This window comes from Aquarana catesbeiana, linkage group LG13 (assembly GCF_042186555.1).
Source record: "Aquarana catesbeiana isolate 2022-GZ linkage group LG13, ASM4218655v1, whole genome shotgun sequence".
Classification (NCBI taxonomy): Eukaryota; Metazoa; Chordata; class Amphibia; order Anura; family Ranidae; genus Aquarana; species Aquarana catesbeiana.
Window position 1 is genome coordinate 32,363,401 of NC_133336.1, and position 18,675 is coordinate 32,382,075.

Genomic DNA, 18,675 nt, shown 5'->3' on the forward strand with positions numbered 1-18,675 from the left:
TATGAAAACTGTGTTCAAACCACACATTTGAGGCATCGCCGCGATCGGTAGAGCGAGAGCAATAATTCTAGCCCTAGACCTCCTCTGTAACTCAAAACATGCAACCTGCATAATTTTTTAACCGTCGCCTATGGAGATTTTTAAGGGTAAAAGTTTGTCGCCATTCCACGAGCGGGCGCATTTTTGAAGCATGACATATTGGGTTATCAATTTACTCGGCGTAACATTATCTTTCACAATATAAAAAAAAAACATTGGGCTAACTTTACTGTTATCTTAATTTTTAATTAAAAAAAGTGTATTTTTTCCAAAAAAAGTGCGTTTATAGGACCACTGCGCAAATACGGTGTGACAAAGTATTGCAATGACCGCCATTTTATTCTCTAGGGTGTTAGAAAAAAAAATGTATAATGTTTGGGGGTTCTAAGTAATTTTCTAGCAAAATAAACCTGTTTTTAACTTGTAAACAACACATCTCAAAAAGAGGCTTGGTCCTTAAGTGGTTAAATAAATACCACCATAAGAAAGCTGTATTTGTCTAAAAAAAAAAAAAAAAAAATGATAAAAATTTCATTTAGGTACAGTGTAGCATGACCGCGCAATTGTCATTCAAGGTGCAGCACTAAAATCTAAATATTGGCCTGGGCAGGAAGGGGGTAAAAGTATCTGGTATTGAGGTGGTTAATATCACTATTTATTTTAATTTCTATTACTGATAACCATTTTATTCTCACTCTGTATCTTCACCCCCCCTTTGTATGGACGTGTAGAGATCGATCCTCTTCTCAGAACTGTGATAGTAGACTGATAGTAGATTGCCAGTATGTGGGGGCACTCCGCTCAGGGTTCTTTGTGATTCTCCGGTCCTGGCAGGGTTAAATTTGGCACCATACCTGCCATATCGGAGATGCAACACATGACCGCCGCGAGCATATGATTAATAGCCTCCATCGCCATAACGTTCTAATAACCCCGACACCGCGTCTGCCTTCAGCTGCTATTTCAATCTGTTTTAATCCCGCTAATTGCTATACATTTATTTGGATTGCTGGCACCTGCGGGCTGCGGAATAATGTCTATTTTATGTCCTTTTTGTTCTATCTCTGTTTACCCACCCCCACCCCCTTACACATTCCGTTAAAGGAGAAATTGTTAAATATTTCTAGCTGTGAAATGTAAAAATCAATTACATTTAAATATAATTAAAGTTTTGGAAACTTGTTGATGCTCCCGCACGGCTGTTTAGCTCAGGGGATTAAAGAGTAACTCTAGACTGGTAGGCAGATACGATGAAGATGTTGTTCCTGGAGAAGCTGTTAGCAGTGCATCGAAATGAAAATTCTGGACTGATGCCGAAAATTCAGGATGCACGTGGCCGAAAAACCGAAACAGAAATGGACAGTTTTTAAAAAAAATATATATATTATTTTTAAAATATAATTGTATTACATTTGACTTTTTATAGTGCCTTGAAAAAGTATTCATACCCCTTGACATTTTCCACATTTTGTCATGTTACAACCAAAAAGGTAAATGTATTTTATTGGGATTTTATGTGATAGACCAACACAAAGTGGCACATAATTGTGAAGTGGAAGGAAAATGGTAAATGGTTTTCAACATTTTTTACAAATATGTGAAAAGTGTGGCATGCATTTTTTTCCCACCCCCTTTATTATGATACCCCTAAGTAAAATTTAGTGGAACCAATTGCCTTCAGAAGTCACCTAATTTGTAAATAGAGTGCACCTGTGCAGGGGCGGACTGACCATTGAGCCACTCGGGCACTGCCCGAGCGCCCTGGGCCACTAGGGGGCCCCATCAGGGTTGCCAGTCTCAGTAAAACCAGGGACAGTATGTATAAATCAGTTTTTTTTATATCTGTCTGTGTATACTGTATACTGTGTGTGTTTATACTGTGTGGCCCCATAATCTCTGATTGCCTGGGGGCCCCATAATCTCCTATTGCCCGGGGGCCCCATAATCTCCTATTGCCTGGGGGCCCCATGAGTTATCAGTCCGCCCCTGCACCTGTGTGTAATTTAATTTCAGTATCAATACAACTGTTCTGTGAAGCCCTCAGAGGTTTGTTAGAGAACCATAGAGAACAAACAGCATCAGGAAGGCCAAGGAACACACCAGACAGGTCAGGGATAAAGTTGTAGAGAAGTTTAAAGCAGTGTTAGGTTATAAAAAAATATTCCAAACTTTGAACATCTCACGGAGAACTGTTCAATCCTATCAAAAACCATGAATCGGACTGAGACAGAAGTACAGTTAAATCACACTTGTTTAATAATAATAATAAAAAGGTAAACAGAGTAAACGTAGTCAAAACATAGCCAGAGTTCAGGAACCGGAACGAATAGTCAGACAAGCCAAAGCGACAGGGAGCCAGAGATGAGCGTAGTAGAACAGCAAGCAGGATCTGGAGTCAGAAGGAATGTCAGCCAAGCAAGTCTTTAACAGGAACACAGGAGAGCGTCTCTAGAGATGTGACCAAGGCAAAGGCAGAGATCATCTGGACTGGACGACCTAAGTAGGCAGGACTGACGAGCAGGATATAAACAGGTGAGTCACTGTGGAGAGATAGGAGCTGGCAATTAGCTGACAGCTGAGAAGCCAGCTTTGAGAAGGAAGGGCTGAGCCCAGCCCTGACAGTACCCCCTCCTCAATGACCCCTCCCCCTCGGCTTGAGGGGAAAATGTCTATGGAAATCACGGAGGATGTACGTCTGAGGATGAGACCCAAAAGCGTTCCTCTGGATCGTGCCCTTTCTAATGCACTACGGGAGTCAACAATGGACTGTACTTCATGTGCCTCATGGTTCTCAACATGTACAGGGTGAGGACGAGGCACAGAGGTGGTAAAGCGGTTGCAGACCAAAGGTTTTAATAAGGAGACATGAAATACATTCAAAATATGCATATGAAGGAAGGTCTAATGCTTAAACCACTGGGTTAATCCTGCAAAGAATACGGAAAGACCAAATAAACTGAGGTGCGAACTTCAGAGAGGGAACACGAAGTTGGAGGTTGCAAGATGACAGCCAGACCCTGTCCCCAGCCTGGTAGGAAGGAGCAGGCAGGCGTCTGCGGTCAGCATGGAGTCTGTACCTATTATTAGCATGTCGCAAAGCCTCCTGGACTTGTGCCCAAGTGGAACGAAAACCACGGAGATGCTCCTCTAATGCAGGAATACTCTGCAGAACAAATGAGTCATGCAACATGGAAGGTTGGAAACCATAGTTCGCCATAAACGGGGACAATCGGGAAGCAGAATTCAAGGCACTATTGTGAGCAAACTCTGCCCACAGTAAAAGGTCTGACCAGTTGTTATGATGGTCAGAAATATAGCAACGTAGGAATTGCTCCAAGGACTGATTGGCGCGTTCTGCTGCCCCATTAGACTGCGAGTGATATGCAGAGGAGAAAGCAAGCTGAATTTCCAACTGTGCACAAAAGGCTCGCCAGAACCGGGACACAAACTGACTACCCCTGTCCGAGACAATCACCTTGGGTAGCCCATGTAAGCGAAAGATCTCCCGAGCAAAAATGGAAGCCAGTTCCTTAGAAGTGGGCCACTTCTTAAATGGAATACAATGGGACATTTTCGAGAACTGGTCAACCACCATAAGGATAACTGTGTTGCCCTGGGAGTTGGGTAACTCCACAATGAAATCCATAGACCAGGTGGGTCCAGGGCCTCTCCCCATTGGGTATGGGTTGTAGGAGGCCCACTGGAAGGTGTCATGGAGTCTTACTCTGAGCACACACGGAACAGGCAGCTACGAAGGTGCTTACATCAGCACGTAGACTAGGCCACCAGAATTATTGAGAAATGGCCCAAAAGAGTTTATTCTTCCCAGGGTAGCCAGCAGCCTTGGGAGAAGAATGGCAAGTCTGGAGCATGGCAGTACCGAGACTCTCTGATACAAAGCAGCGGTCACAAGGTTTCTCAGGAGGAGCATTGACCTGAGCAGCAAGAATTTTATCACCCAAAGGAGAAGTGAGACTGGTGCGAACCGTAGCCAGAATACGATCAGGAGGAAATCATTTGAAATTGGATTATCCCATGGTGAAGAGCCCCTACGGCCAAGGACAATGCTTTGAGAAGGAAGGGCTGAGCCCAGCCCTAACAAATCCATCATCCGAAAATGTAAAGAGTATGGCACAACTGCAAACCTACCAAGACATGGCCGTCCACCTAAACTGACAGGCCGGGCAAGGAGAGCATTAATCAGAGAAGCAGCCAAGAGGCCCAGGGTAAGGTCTATGGACCTCAAGTCGTATCAAAGTCGGGCCGAAGTAGTGCAGGGACTACTCTGAAGTCGCTTTGACTTGAAGTTGCACAGATATGAATGGTACTCATTGGAAATCATGGGGTACAACTTGTCATGCAACTTTGCAGTCCCAAAGTCTGTTCATGGTCAGTTCTTAAGCTGTGCTGGGAACTCCGCCTACTCTCCTCCAATGATCAGACTTCTCCTGACACACCCCACCCTGCACAGCCATTCACTGGATAGATTAGTGTGATGCTGCTTCCCCCCCCCCCCCCCCCCCCAGCTCCTATGCAGCTGAGAACAGAGGGAATGTGATCACTTATAAAAAAAGGGGAAAAAAATATATATATATTTTTTTTATTTATATCTATACCAGTGGCATCCCATCCATTAGGGGCGCCTGGGAGCCGCTCCCTCTCTCCATGCCACCCCCTATATGCAATGGATTGATTCATACATATCATGCACGGCTGACGTGGCCACCCCCTATTCATGCGTCAGGCCCCTTTCAGGGTACCGGGTGCATGAATTACAGCGGCCAGGTTTTTTATTTTTTTTTAACCACTTAAGGACCAGCCTCGTTTTGGATTTTAGGTGTTTACATGTTTAAAACAGGTTTTTTTTGCTAGAAAATGACTTAGAACCCTCAAACATATATGTTTTTTTTTCTAGCGAATCGCCAGTCGCGGCGATACCTCACATGTGTGGTTTGACCACTGTTTTCACATGAGGGCGCTACTCACGTATGCGTTCGCTTCTGCGCGCAAGCTCGTCGGGACGGGGGGTTTTAAAATTTTTTTTTTTATTATTATTTATTTTTACACTGTTTTAAAAAAAAAAAAAAAAAATTGTGTCACTTTTATTCCTATTACAAGGAATGTAAACATCCCTTGTAATAGAAAAAAGTATGACAGGACCTCTTAAATATGGGACTGGGGTCAAAAAGATTTACACTAAAATGCAATAAAAAAAAAAAAATGCCTTTTAAGAGGCGTGGGCGGAAGGGACATTTGACGTCGCTTCTGCCCAGCAGTGTCATGGAGACGAATGGGCGCCATCTTAGCCTCACTTGTCTCCAGGCACATAATAGGACAGACGCGTTCGCCTCCGCCGGTAAGGGGCGGAGGGCACCAGATCGCGGCGGGAGGGGGGGGGCCCTCTCCCGCCACCGATAAAAGTGATCTTGCGGCGAATACGCCGCAGGGACCTTTTTTATCAGAAAGCCGCCCGCCACGCGGAAACGGGGATACCGGGGTTATGGCAACTTTGCTTATGCAAAGTTTGGACGTACATCGGCGTGCGGCGGTCGGAAAGTGGTTAAGCACCTGATTAGAGCCAGCGCCTCTAATAGGCTTGAAAATAGGGTTGGCTCGGGTCGCTGAGAATGTGCTCCGATCCCACCCAGGTTTGTTACAACAGTGAATAAAAATTTGCTGTTGAAACACTGGACCTCAATCCTGCCAATCAGAAGTGGTTGTGAGACCCATTTTCCGATTGGCCAAAACTAGAAGACTCCCAGTTGGCTGCTGAGGAGAAAGGAGGGAAACGGAAGCCGACAAGCAGGGGAAGCCGCCAGTGATTGGGTAAGTGCTACCAACCGACAGGAGGGGGGGGGGGTTCATACTGTTTACTGCCCCCCCCCCCAATAAAAATTTCCACTGGCCGCCACTGATCTATACACAAATGTTTTGGCTTTCATTTCTATTTTAAACTGAATGGGCTGTTTTACAAGGTGATCGTTTACAATCATTTTAAGATATATTTGTGTTTTGCACTTTGCACAGTCCAGCTTATGCAGGAGCAGAGCAGGGAAAGGAGCCTATCCATGCTGGGAGTTATCCCTGGTGAAGGAGGAGTGTGCGGTCTCCTCCTGAACACTTGGTTCGGTGATGCACTCTTTCATTGTGAAGCTCGGATGTTGGGGGGGGGGGGGAGGATACGGTAATGAATGTATTCCAAGGTCCGTCTGACTTTTCTGCCTTTAAATAGGATGAAAAAGTAGATAAAAATACTTGCTGATTGCAACACTTTAAGTGCCGCGCAGAGAGCAGAGTGACCTTTAAAAGGTGTCTGAATCACAAGAGGAGGACGGGGAGAGCTGCCCCTTAATTACACCCTTTTCTAGGAAGGTTTTTTGCGGTGTGCAGAGCATGGCGGGTGACCGGGATGCACACAGGGGAAGAATAATATTTCATAGATTGTTTCTTCTCTGGCCACATCTGGGGCTTTATACTGAGATGGAAGCTGCCTGCAGAGAAGGGAGTCAGATTTTTTGTTTACTTATTGAAGCGCTGACAATTTACACAGCGCTTTACATGTGTGTGTGTACATTCACATCAACCCCTGTCCTCTTGCGGCCTATGTAACTCATATGTGCGGTGGCAAAGTCAGTGGGCCTTAACTCCCACATGCCGCCCATATGCATCCATGGGTGACCATGCTTTCTTTGTGGGGAGCATGCTCCCAGCTCAGTGACCGAGCTGTCAAGGACGGCTCTCAGTCTTTTCTAATGATTGGTAGCCCGGGGGACCAGCCTCCAATCATGTGACCATTGTGACAGCCAATCATATGGTCACGTGATCGTGTAATTCGTCCCTGTTAAAGGGATGCTAGGGCTGGGGGGAAGGAGTTAAGGAGCTTACAATCTAAGGTCCCTATGTTTCATATATTAATATTAATATATATATGTATATATGATCCAATTATCCAACCAGCGTGTCTTTGGAGTGTGGGAGGGAACTGGAGAAAACGCACACATGCAGACTCCATGCAGGTATTGTGGTGGTTGAGATTTGATCCAATGACCTTAGTGCTACCAGGCAGTTTAGCATTTTTTTCTAAGCAATAGGCGTCATCATCAGACTCTGGAACGCGGTTGTAGCGTCATCACCCCTGCAAACCGAGTTTCATGATAGATGCGTCACATGCGAACAAAAAAATTACAATCTGGATTGGCTGAATTTTTTATTTTTTTGCCCATTTTGGACAAATATTCCTGTGACCCCCGTAGGATTGTGTACGTAGTGGGGGTTGATTTACTAAAACTAGAGAGCGCAAAAACTGGTGCAGCTGTGCATGGTAGCCAATAATTTTCTAAGTCCAGCTTGTTCAATCAATCTCGTGCACCGGAAACACAGTACCGAGTACTAGAAATCGCACAGGAATTGCAGTGTACTTGAACAGTTATGCATTTTCAAAGCAATTTTTATTCAACTCTATTGAGCTCACAATCGCATTGCATTCAAAGACACACAGGACCCTTTTTGAAATTGCATCGTGTTTGCACTGCACATATACGAGCGACCTCCATGGAAACACATTTTATTTTAATTGTCATGCCATTCACTGTGTTCGAAAAAGCATCCCAAATCGCATCAGTGTGAACCAGGTCTTAGAGAATCAGCCCCGATCTTTTTTCCTGCAGGCTTAGAACAACCAGGAGCGTTCTCCTGGTGGTCGTCTTGCGTTTTCACACAGGTACACCACTTTTTTACTACCCGCACCTTTTCTTCGTGGACCTCCATCCAGGAAACTCATGAGGCACTGCCTGCTGACTTGGTGAGTTCCTTGAGACGCAACTCTCTCTATCTCTTTCTATCCACGACTTTCCAACATACCTTTCAACGCTTTTCTGGTGCCCCAAGGACTATCTCCCTGATTTACTCTTCCCCAAGCGCTATTGACTCCCCCTTTCCTGTCTCCTACAAGTCCAGTTGGGATTGAGATCTGGGCTCCTCTACTGACCCCGAGGAGTGGAGCAAGGCTTGGTCTGCCATAGCAAAATGTTCTTTAAACACAGCACTGGAAGCAGCATACAAAGTCCCTTTAAGGTTGTATTGGGTCCCAACTCATATTGCAGGTTTGAACCCATCTTACAGTCACTGGTGCTTTAGAAGCTGCGGCTAACGCAGTGATGTAGTACATATCTGGTGGTCCTTCCCACGTCTAACAGGGTTTAAGTCCAAGGTCTTTGGGCTCCTATACACCCTGTTCCATGTACCTATCCGTAAAGACGCTAAACTCACCCATTGCCCAATTCAGGGCCTATTCTCATACCAATAGAAATTTTCATATATAGTTACATAGTTACATAGTAGGTGAGGTTGAAAAAAGACACAAGTCCATCAAGTCCAACCTATGTGTGTGATTATGTGTCAGTATTACATTACATATCCCTGTATATTGCGGTCATTCAGGTGATTATCTAATAGTTTCTTGAAGCTATCAATGCTCCCCACTGAGACCACCGCCTGTGGAAGGGAATTCCACATCCTTGCCGCTCTTACAGTAAAGAACCCTCTACGTAGTTTAAGGTTAAACCTCTTTTCCTCTAATTGCAATGAGTGGCCACGAGTCTTATTAAACTCTCTTCTGCGAAAAAGTTTTATCCCTATTGTGGGGTCACCAGTACAGTATTTGTAAATTGAAATCATATCCCCTCTCAAGCGTCTCTTCTCCAGAGAGAATAAGTTCAGTGCTCGCAACCTTTCCTCATAACTAAGATCCTCCAGACCCTTTATTAGCTTTGTTGCCCTTCTTTGTACTCGCTCCATTTCCAGTACATCCTTCCTGAGGACTGGTGCCCAGAACTGGACAGCATACTCCAGGTGCGGGCGGACCAGAGTCTTGTAGAGCGGGAGAATTATCGTTTTATCTCTGCAGTTGATCCCCCTTTTAATGCATGCCAATATTCTGTTTGCTTTATTAGCAGCAGCTTGGCATTGCATGCCGTTGCTGAGCCTATCATCCACTAGGACCCCCAAGTCCTTTTCCATCCTAGATTCCCCCAGAGGTTCTCCCCCCAGTGTATAGATTGCATTCATATTTTTGACACCCAAATGCATTATTTTACATTTTTCTACATTGAACCTCATTTGCCATGTAGTCACCCACCCCATTAATTTGTTCAGGTCTTTTTGCAAGATTTCCACATCCTGCGGAGAAGTTATTGCCCTGCTTAGCTTAGTATCGTCTGCAAATACAGAGATGGAACTGTTTATCCCATCCTCCAGGTCATTTATGAACAAATTAAATAGGATTGGTCCCAGCACAGAACCCTGGGGGACCCCACTACCCACCCCTGACCATTCTGAGTACTCCCCATTTATCACCACCCTCTGAACACGCCCTTGTAGCCAGTTTTCAATCCATGTACTCACCCTATGGTCCATGCCAACGCACCTTATTTTGTACAGTAAACGTTTATGGGGAACTGTGTCAAATGCTTTTGCAAAATCCAGATACACCACGTCTACGGGCCTTCCTTTATCTAGATGGCAACTCACCTCCTCATAGAAGGTTAATAGATTGGTTTGGCAAGAACGATTCTTCATGAATCCATGCTGATTACTGCTAATGATATCATTCTTATTACTAAAATCTTGTATATAGTCCCTTATCATCCCCTCCAAGAGTTTACATACTATTGATGTTAGGCTAACTGGTCTGTAATTCGCAGGGATGTTTTTTGGGCCCTTTTTAAATATTGGTGCTACATTGGCTTTTCTCCAATCAGCTGGCACCATTCCAGTCAATAGACTGTCTGTAAAAATTAGGAACAACGGTCTGGCAATCACCTGACTGAGTTCCCTAAGTACCCTCGGATGCAAGCCATCTGGTCCCGGTGATTTATTAATGTTAAGTTTCTCAAGTCTAATTTTAATTCCGTCCTCTGTTAACCATGTAGGTGCTTCCTGTGTTGTGTCATGAGGATAAACACTGCAGTTTTGGTTACTGAAGCCCCCCGATTCACTCGTGAAGACTGAGGAGAAGAATAAATTCAATACCTCTGCCATCTCCCCATCCTTTGTAACCAGATGTCCTTCCTCATTCTTTATGGGGCCAATATGGTCTGTCCTCCCTTTTTTACTGTTTACATACTTAAAGAATTTCTTGGGATTTTTTTTGCTCTCCTCCGCTATGTGTCTTTCATGTTCTATCTTAGCCATCCTAATTGCACCCTTACATTTCTTATTGCATTCTTTATAAATTCTGAATGCTGTGGATGATCCCTCAACCTTGTATTTTTTGAACGCCTTCTCCTTTGCTTTTATATGCATTTTTACATTGGAGTTAAGCCATCCAGGATGTTTGTTCGTTCTTTTAAATTTATTACCCAATGGGATACATTGGCTAATGCCCTTATTTAATATGCTCTTAAAGCAAACCCATCTCTCCTCTGTATTCTTTGTTCCTAATATTTTATCCCAATTTATGCCTTTTAGCAAGGTTTGTAGTTTAGGGAAGTTGGCTCTTTTGAAATTCAGTGTCTTTGTGTTCCCTTCATGTCTCCTATTTGTGTGATTTATACTGAAACTAATTGACCTGTGATCGCTGTTACCTAAATTGCCCCGTATTTCCACATCTGTTATCAGGTCTGTATTGTTGGTAATCAGTAGATCTAGTAATGTTTTATTTCTAGTTGGTGCGTCTACCATCTGACCCATAAAATTGTCCTGCAAGACATTAAGGAACTGGCGAGCCTTAAATGAATGCGCGGTTCCCTCCGCCCAGTCTATGTCTGGATAATTAAAATCCCCCATTATGATAACACTTCCCATCCTTGCTGCTAATCCAATTTGTGATAGGAGATCCGTCTCCACTTCCTCCCTCAGGTTAGGGGGCCTATAGCATACTCCCAGTATTATTTTCCCCTTAGCTTCATCCCTTTGGAGCTCTACCCATAAAGATTCCACCTCCTCCCTAGCCCCCTCAGTGATGTCATCTCTCACATTCACTTGTACATTATTCTTGATATATAGGCATACCCCTCCCCCTTTTTTACCCTCTCTATCCTTGCGGTATAGGGTATACCCTTGAATGTTTGCCAGCCAATCATGAGAGCTGTTGAACCAGGTCTCTGAAATTCCCACAAAATCCAAATCCTCCTTGTACAACAGTATCTCTAGTTCACCCATCTTGTCCGCCAGGCTCCTGGCATTGGTGAACATGCCACATAGTTTAGACCGGTCGCATATTGTCCTCGTATTGGGTGTTTCAAGATTGCAACTTGGACTTGCTACTATACTCACCTTGTGTTTTTGTGCTTTGGTTAACCTACCACTAATGCCCCCAATACTACCCTCTGGAATATCTTCCGCGCTGGCTATCACTGTCTCTGGACCCTCCCCCCCATCGCCTAGTTTAAAAACCCCTCTAACTTTTTGGCCATCTTCATTCCCAGCAGATCTGCACCCTCCTCATTTAGGTGCAGTCCGTCCCTTCTATAGTACCGGTTACCGACTGAGAAGTCGGCCCAGTCCTCCAGGAACCCAAACCCCTCCTTACTACACCGGCTCTTCAGCCACTTGTTTACTTCCCTAATCTCCCTCTGCCTCTCTGGTGTGGCTCGATGTACCGGTAGTATTCCTGAGAATACTACCTTGGAGGTCCTTTTCCTCAATTTAGCTCCTAAGTCCCTAAAATCGTTCTTTAGGACACTCCATCTGCCTCTGACTTTGTCATTGGTGCCAACGTGCACCATGACAGCCGGGTCTTCCCCAGCCCCTGCCAGTAATCTATCCACAAGATCCGTGATGTGCCGAACCCGAGCGCCCGGTAGACAACATACTGTTCGGCGCTTCAGGTCTTGGTTACAGATTGCCCTCTCTGTCCTTCTAAGAATTGAGTCCCCTACCACCAGAATCTGTCTTTCCTTTCCCTTTGCTGCCCCCCCACTCTCACTGGAGGAGTTCTTCCCCTGGCAGCTAGGAGAGTCCCTCAACTCCAGCAGTGCTGGTCCCTGACTGGTTACACCAATGTCACGCAATGGAGCGTACTTATTGGGATGCTCCAGTCCTGGATCGGCCTCCCTGGCACTTCCCCCTCTACCCCTCCTGACTGTCACCCATCTACTCTTTGCTAGTGCCTGCACCTCTTTGTCTCCACCCGCCTCTGTGCTGGCCCCTGCCGGCACCTGCCGTGTACGTTCCTGGCTCACCTTTAGTATGGAGGGACTTCTCAGTGCTGACAGTTGCTTCCCCAGATTCAGAACCTGGGCTTCCTTCGACGTATCTGTTTATTGCTGCCAATCGTGTTATTGCTGGGGCCTGGAAGACACCTTCTGTATTGTTTGCAGTGGTGAAGAGCACTCTGACCACCTTGATAATCAACCAAAAAATGCCCAGTATTTTACATGATTCCCATGCTTAATTTTTTGAAGGTTTGGGCTCCCTGGTAGTCGTATGTTCTCCCCATCCTGCATCTGACCAGCCTGGGCCTGGTGGTCATATGCTGTCCCCATCCTGCATCCGGTCAGCCTGGGCCTGGTGGTCGTATGCTCCCCCCCACCCTGCATATGACCAGCCTGGGCTTCTTGTAATTGTTGGTATTACCATCCAAGTCTGCAGGACCCCTCTCCCTTCCCTCCCTTCCCTCTGTCTCCCATCTTCCCCTCACCAGGAATTTCTCCTGCTTTCCCTACTGCTCTTCTTTTTTTTTTTTTTCTCCCCCTCTCTGTTCTCACTCCCCTTCTGCGGCTTCTGTTGTCTCAAGGTATGCCCTAGTCCCTCAGGCTTAGGCACATTTTGCAGACCTACATATTGACCTCACCGTGGGGTCGTCTAGCTGATATTTTACTCACTAAAATGTTTAGTTGCACAAGATATCACTCGGGCCTGTATACTTTGTTTCCTCCCTTGTTTACCCGCTGCATGGGGGATCAGCTGTCCTGTTTACATGAGCAACAATAAACATGATCATACCAGAAAATCAACCCCAATAGATCCAGAGCAGTTCTATGTGTGTACAATAGATCCAGAGCATCTCTATGTGTGTACAATAGATCCAGAGCATCTCTATGTGTATACAATAGATCCAGAGCATCTCTATGTGTATACAATAGATCCAGAGCTTCTCTATGTGTGTACAATAGATCCAGAGCTTCTCTATGTGTATACAATAGATCCAGAGCATCTCTATGTGTATACAATAGATCCAGAGCATCTCTATGTGTATACAATAGATCCAGAGCATCTCTATGTGTATACAATAGATCCAGAGCATCTCTATGTGTATACAATAGATCCAGAGCATCTCTATGTGTATACAATAGATCCAGAGCAGTTCTATGTGTATACAATAGATCCAGAGCTGTTTTATTTGTGTACAATGGATCCAGAGCAGCTCTATGTGTATACAATAGATCCAGAGCAGCTCTATGTGTATACAATAGATCCAGAGCGGTTCTTTGTGTGTGTACAGTGGATCCAGATAGGTTCTATGTGTGTACAATGGATCCAGAGCGGCACTGTGTGTGTACAATGGATCCAGAGAGGTTCTATGTGTGTACAATGGATCCAGAGCAGTTCTATGTGTGTACAATGGATCCAGAGCAGTTCTATGTGTGTACAATGGATCCAGTGAGGATCTATGTGTGTACAATGGATCCAGAGCAGTTCTATGTGTGTACAATGGATCCAGTGAGGATCTATGTGTGTACAATGGATCCAGAGCAGTTCTATGTGTGTACAATGGATCCAGAGCAGTTCTATGTATGTACAATGGATCCAGAGCATCTCTGAGTACAAAGTGGTGGAGGGTGACACCTGCTGTTAAGAATGGGAAGTACAGTTATAATCTGGTCGGTTTAGAGAGGGCCGAAGTGAGAACCCATTTTTTGGCGGTTGATGAGGCAGCGCAGTTTCATTATATCTTAGTTTCCAGGAGAAGATCTTAAATTGCACCCACTATTATTAATATACATTTATATCTCCTGATACAATAAAGTTTCTTCCAATATGCACAGTTGGGAGTGCCTAAGCTGCACATTCACAAGGCTCAGCGGTTGGTGTTCTTAAAATTTTAGACTGCCATAAATAAGGGGAGTACAAGGTGGAGAAATGACGCACGCGAACGTTTAGATAAAATACTGGAGTGTATTTTTGATTGTTTTTATGTGTTCGTTCTTTGTTGTTGTGGTCAGGACCCAAACAAGACCGTTTTTTTATTTCTTTGTTAGGTAAATATGAAATATCGTATATTTATTATCTTTAATCTCTTTACCTGTTTTTAGGCTCTCTTTGCTCCTTGATTTAAAAAGCCTATTGTTTAAGAAATATCACAATGCTTCTGTTAAAGTGTTACTAAACCCACAACAGTAAAATCAGTCTGTATATGCAGTAAAGCATGCTTGTTATACTCACTGTGGAACCTAAGGGGTTAATCCTCTGCATTGTGTAAAAAAGGCTGTTTGATCCTGTCTTCTCTGATCCTCCCCGTCTTCCACTGTCCCCAAGCCATCTCCTGATAATGCAGAGCCTTTGAGTCACCCTGCACATGCTCAGTTTGATGTGTATTGCTAGAGAGTTTTTTTTTTTTTTTTTTTTTTTTTTTTGGGGGGGGGGTGCAAGTGATCAGCACAGGGCCAATCAGCACTGTTCAGACAGAGGGTCAGGGGTCTGCAGCCTCATAGGACAATCAGGGGAGAATGAAAACTGTTCTACAAGCTTTCACCAGACACTGATAGATGTCACACGACTGCTATATACTGCTGATGAGAAAAGGTATTTAGCAGTTTATATTTACTATAATAATTGCATTTCCATGTTCTGTATACTGTGGGAGACCAGATATAATGAATGCAGGCTCCTGGGTTTAGGAACACTGTAAGTATCTTAAAGTAATTGTAAAGTCCTTCATGTAGCAAAAGTTTATTTATGAACGATTGTATGTATAATATATAATCAGAAAAAAAACAATTGTATGTATGTATATATTCAGAGAGGGAGAAAGAAGAGGCAATATATAAAATATAAGTTTAATATCCTATAAACATCCAAAAGAACAGTCAACATTGACCCGCAATGTAACATTTTCCTTGAACGCGGTTGCAGGACGGTCTGTTCCAGGAGTGTGTGATCTAATGCCCCGTACACACGGTCAGATTTTCCGACGGAAAATGTTCGATGGGACCTTGTTGTCGGAAATTCCGACCGTGTGTGGGCTCCATCGGACATTTTCCATCGGAATTTCCGTCACACAAAATTTGAGAGAGAGCTGGTGCTCAAATTTTCCGACAACAAAATCTGTTGTCGTAAATTCCGATCGTGTGTACACAATTCCGACTTACAAAGTTCCACGCATGCTCGGAATCAAGCAGAAGAGCCGCACTGGCTATTGAACTTCATTTTTCTCGGCTCGTCGGATGTGTTGTACGTCACCGCGTTCTTGACGTTCGGAATTTGTGTGACCGTGTGTATGCAAGACAAGTTTGAGCCAACATCCGTCGGAAAAAAATCCATGGATTTTGTTGTCGGAATGTCCGATCGTGTGTACGCGACATTAGGGTCAGCATTAACACACAACCCTGCGAACGCGTCTAGTGTTTATGTGCGTTTTGCATTTTTTTCTGCCTAAAAGCTCCTCTCCTGATCCCCCTCGTGAGCTTTTTTTTTGTCAGCCTGTAAACACTCCACTTATGCTAATACTATACTATATTATACTAATGTGTCTGTAAATACCTGTGTGCACACATATGCCGCGTACACACAATCAGACATTCTGACAACAAAATCCTGAATTTTTTTTCCGACGGATGTTGGCTCATACTTGTCTTGCATACACACGGTCACACAAATCTTGTCGGAAATTCCGATCGCCAAGAACGCGGTGACGTACAACACGTACGACAAGCCGAGAAAAATGAAGTTCAATAGCCAGTGCGGCTCTTCTGCTTGATTCCGAGCATGCGTGGAACTTTGTGCAACGGACTTGTTGTGTACACACGATCGGAATTTCCGACAACGGATTTTGTTGTCGGAAAATTTGGGAACCAGCTCAACAAATGTCCGATAGAGCCTACACACGGTCGGAATTTCCGACAACAAGTGTTCGATGTGAGCTTGTTGTCGGCAATTCCGACAACATATGTCCGATGGAGCCTACACGTGGTCGGATTTTCCGATAACAAGCTCACATCGAACATTTGTTGTCGGAAATTCCGACCGTGTGTACGCGGCATTAGGCTTTTAGGCTCGGTTCACACTGGTGTGATGTGGGGAAACCCTGCAAATCCAGTGCCGGTTCCCGCATCGCATCGGAATTGCCGGCGGTTCACACTTCCCTATGCGAACTGCTGGGGGTGTCAATACAAAGTTAATGACCCCCCCCCCAAATCGGTTCGCAGATTGCAGTGCAAACTGTGAATTCGTACAGGAATGTGAACACCCACGCGACTTGATTCTGGTGCGGGGGAAAAAAAAAAAAAGGGTCCTACACAGTGGCGTCTCTAGGGGGTGGCTTTTGGGGATATAGCCCCGAATCTGGGGCCCATAGCCCCGAGTCTCTGCAGGGGTCCTCAAGAGGAGGGGAGACTCTTTGAGGACCCCGATATAAGTGGGGGGGCTCTCTGGGGACCCTGATGCAGGCGGAAGGCTCTCTGGGGATCCTGATTTAAGGGCGAGGCTCTCTGGGGACTTTGATTTAAGGGCGAGGATCTCTGGGGACCCTGATTTAAGGGCGAGGCTCTCTGGGGACCCTGATTTAAGGGCGAGGCTCTCTGGGGACCCTGATTTAAGGGGGAGGCTCTCTGGGAACCCTGATGCAAGGGGGAAGCTCTCTGGGGATCCTAATGTAAGGGGGCTCTTTGGGGACCCTGGTGTAATGTAAGGGGGGCTCTCTGGGGATATATACACAAACACGTATATTATATACATGTGTATGCCCGCCCAAGCGTATGACTTTCTTTACTATGTTGCTATGGGGGGCTCTAGCCCCAGATCTTTTGTAAACCTAGCAACGCCCCTGGTCCTACATGATTTTGGTCCCAATGAGATGCAAATTCAGCCATACAATCTCTATGGCTAAATACGCATCGCCCAGATATTGCATGTGATCTGCACAGCAGTGTGGTGCGAATCACATGCGATGTTTGACATCGCACAAGTGTGACCTGGCGCTTAGGCCCCATTCACACCTGAATGTCGCGTTTTCAGGCAGAAAGACGCGCGGTTTTTACTGCGTTTTTGACACGTTTTTGCCGCAATTTTGTGCAGGTTAAGAGGTCACCAATGTAAAAAGCAGAAAAATGCCCCAAATCTGCCTAAAAAAAAAAAAAAAGTTCAAGAACTTGTTTGAGCTTCAGGCGTTTTGGAGCTTCTGGCTTCAGGCGTTTTGAAGTGGGGATGTGAACCAGGTGTGAATGGGGCCTTAGAGGTGTATTAGAAAAGGAGCGACTGTATCTTTTAAAGAAAAAAAGATACAGTCTAAGCATGTCTGAAAATGAAAGTAACATAAAACTGATCCCAGACTCTATTTTGTTCCTCTCTTCTGTTTTCTTGGTGTTGTTTCTAACCTTTTGACCTTTCTTCCCCTGTGGTAGGTTGTCTATAAGAATAATGACATCCGCCTTGAGCTGTCTCGCCTGGCCCGAATATCAGACGTCAAAATGAAGATCTACGGTGAAGTGGCCCCCAAGTGTGAGAACGTGGCCACGCTGGACCCGATCAGCTTCGAGAGCCCCGAGGCCTACATCAGCCTGCCTAAGTGGAACACTAAACGCATGGGCTCCATCTCCTTCGACTTCCGCACCACCGAGCCCAACGGCCTCATCCTTTTCACCCACGGAAAGCCGCAGGACCGCAAGGACGTTCGCAGCCAGAAGAACACCAAAGTGGACTTCTTTGCGGTGGAGCTGCTGGACGGTCACCTCTACCTCCTGTTGGACATGGGTTCTGGCACCATCAAGGTGAAAGCCACCGCCAAGAAGGCAAACGATGGCGAGTGGTGCCACGTGGACATCCAGCGTGACGGCAGATCAGGTAAGGAGGAGCTGAGGTGGTGGTGGAGTGAGCCTGAGACAGTAGAAAGTCAAGACTCCGCAATACTGAGAGGGCTGATCTGATCTCTATCATGTTTCCAGCTGTGGTTTGGTCCTCCAGCTATGTGCATGGAAGGACCCCAGGTGTCACCAATGACGCATCTATACAAATTCTCTCCTGTGTTCTGTGATTGCTGCTACAAAACTGAGCCAGACAAATTTTATCACTCCAATTCATATACACATAGTGCTGGAATTATATGTTATGTTGTGTGTGTGTGTGTGTGTGAGTTTATAGAACTGCAGACAATGGACAACCAGTGCATCCTGGGAGAACGCAGGGATGGAGATGAAGATCTGAAAACTGCGCCCGTAACACTAGAAAATGCAGCAACTGCTGCCAGAATGAATGTCTTCAGTCGTGATTTATGTTTTTGGTGTCTTTTCACAGCACCGCTGTACGTCATCTCCTATAGATAAGATAGGATTAATACAAAAACGTGTATACCTATTGCTGTCCTGATGCTGGGTGTTAGAAAAGAGACCTCCTAGTCTTCTACTCTTCGTTGAAGGATGAAATGAGTTTGAATATCTTAATTTGGCCTGCTAACTTTGTATGTTTTTTTTTTTTCAATTG

At 45.1% G+C, this 18,675-nt stretch overlaps 1 protein-coding gene across 16 annotated transcripts in view; it reads left to right on the plus strand.

The window, feature by feature from the left end:
• The window catches only part of NRXN3 (neurexin 3), a 460,573-nt gene that overhangs the window by 20,392 nt on the left and 421,506 nt on the right, over window positions 1-18,675 (plus strand). For all 16 annotated transcript variants that reach the window (XR_012237139.1, XR_012237140.1, XM_073610156.1 and 13 more), the window contains one exon: window positions 17,601-18,039. Coding sequence is in view for 14 of the 16 variants with exons in the window: in XM_073610156.1 (XP_073466257.1) it covers window positions 17,601-18,039 (439 nt within the window). In the remaining 2 variants the exon portion in view is untranslated. The remainder of the gene's footprint in view (window positions 1-17,600; window positions 18,040-18,675) is intronic.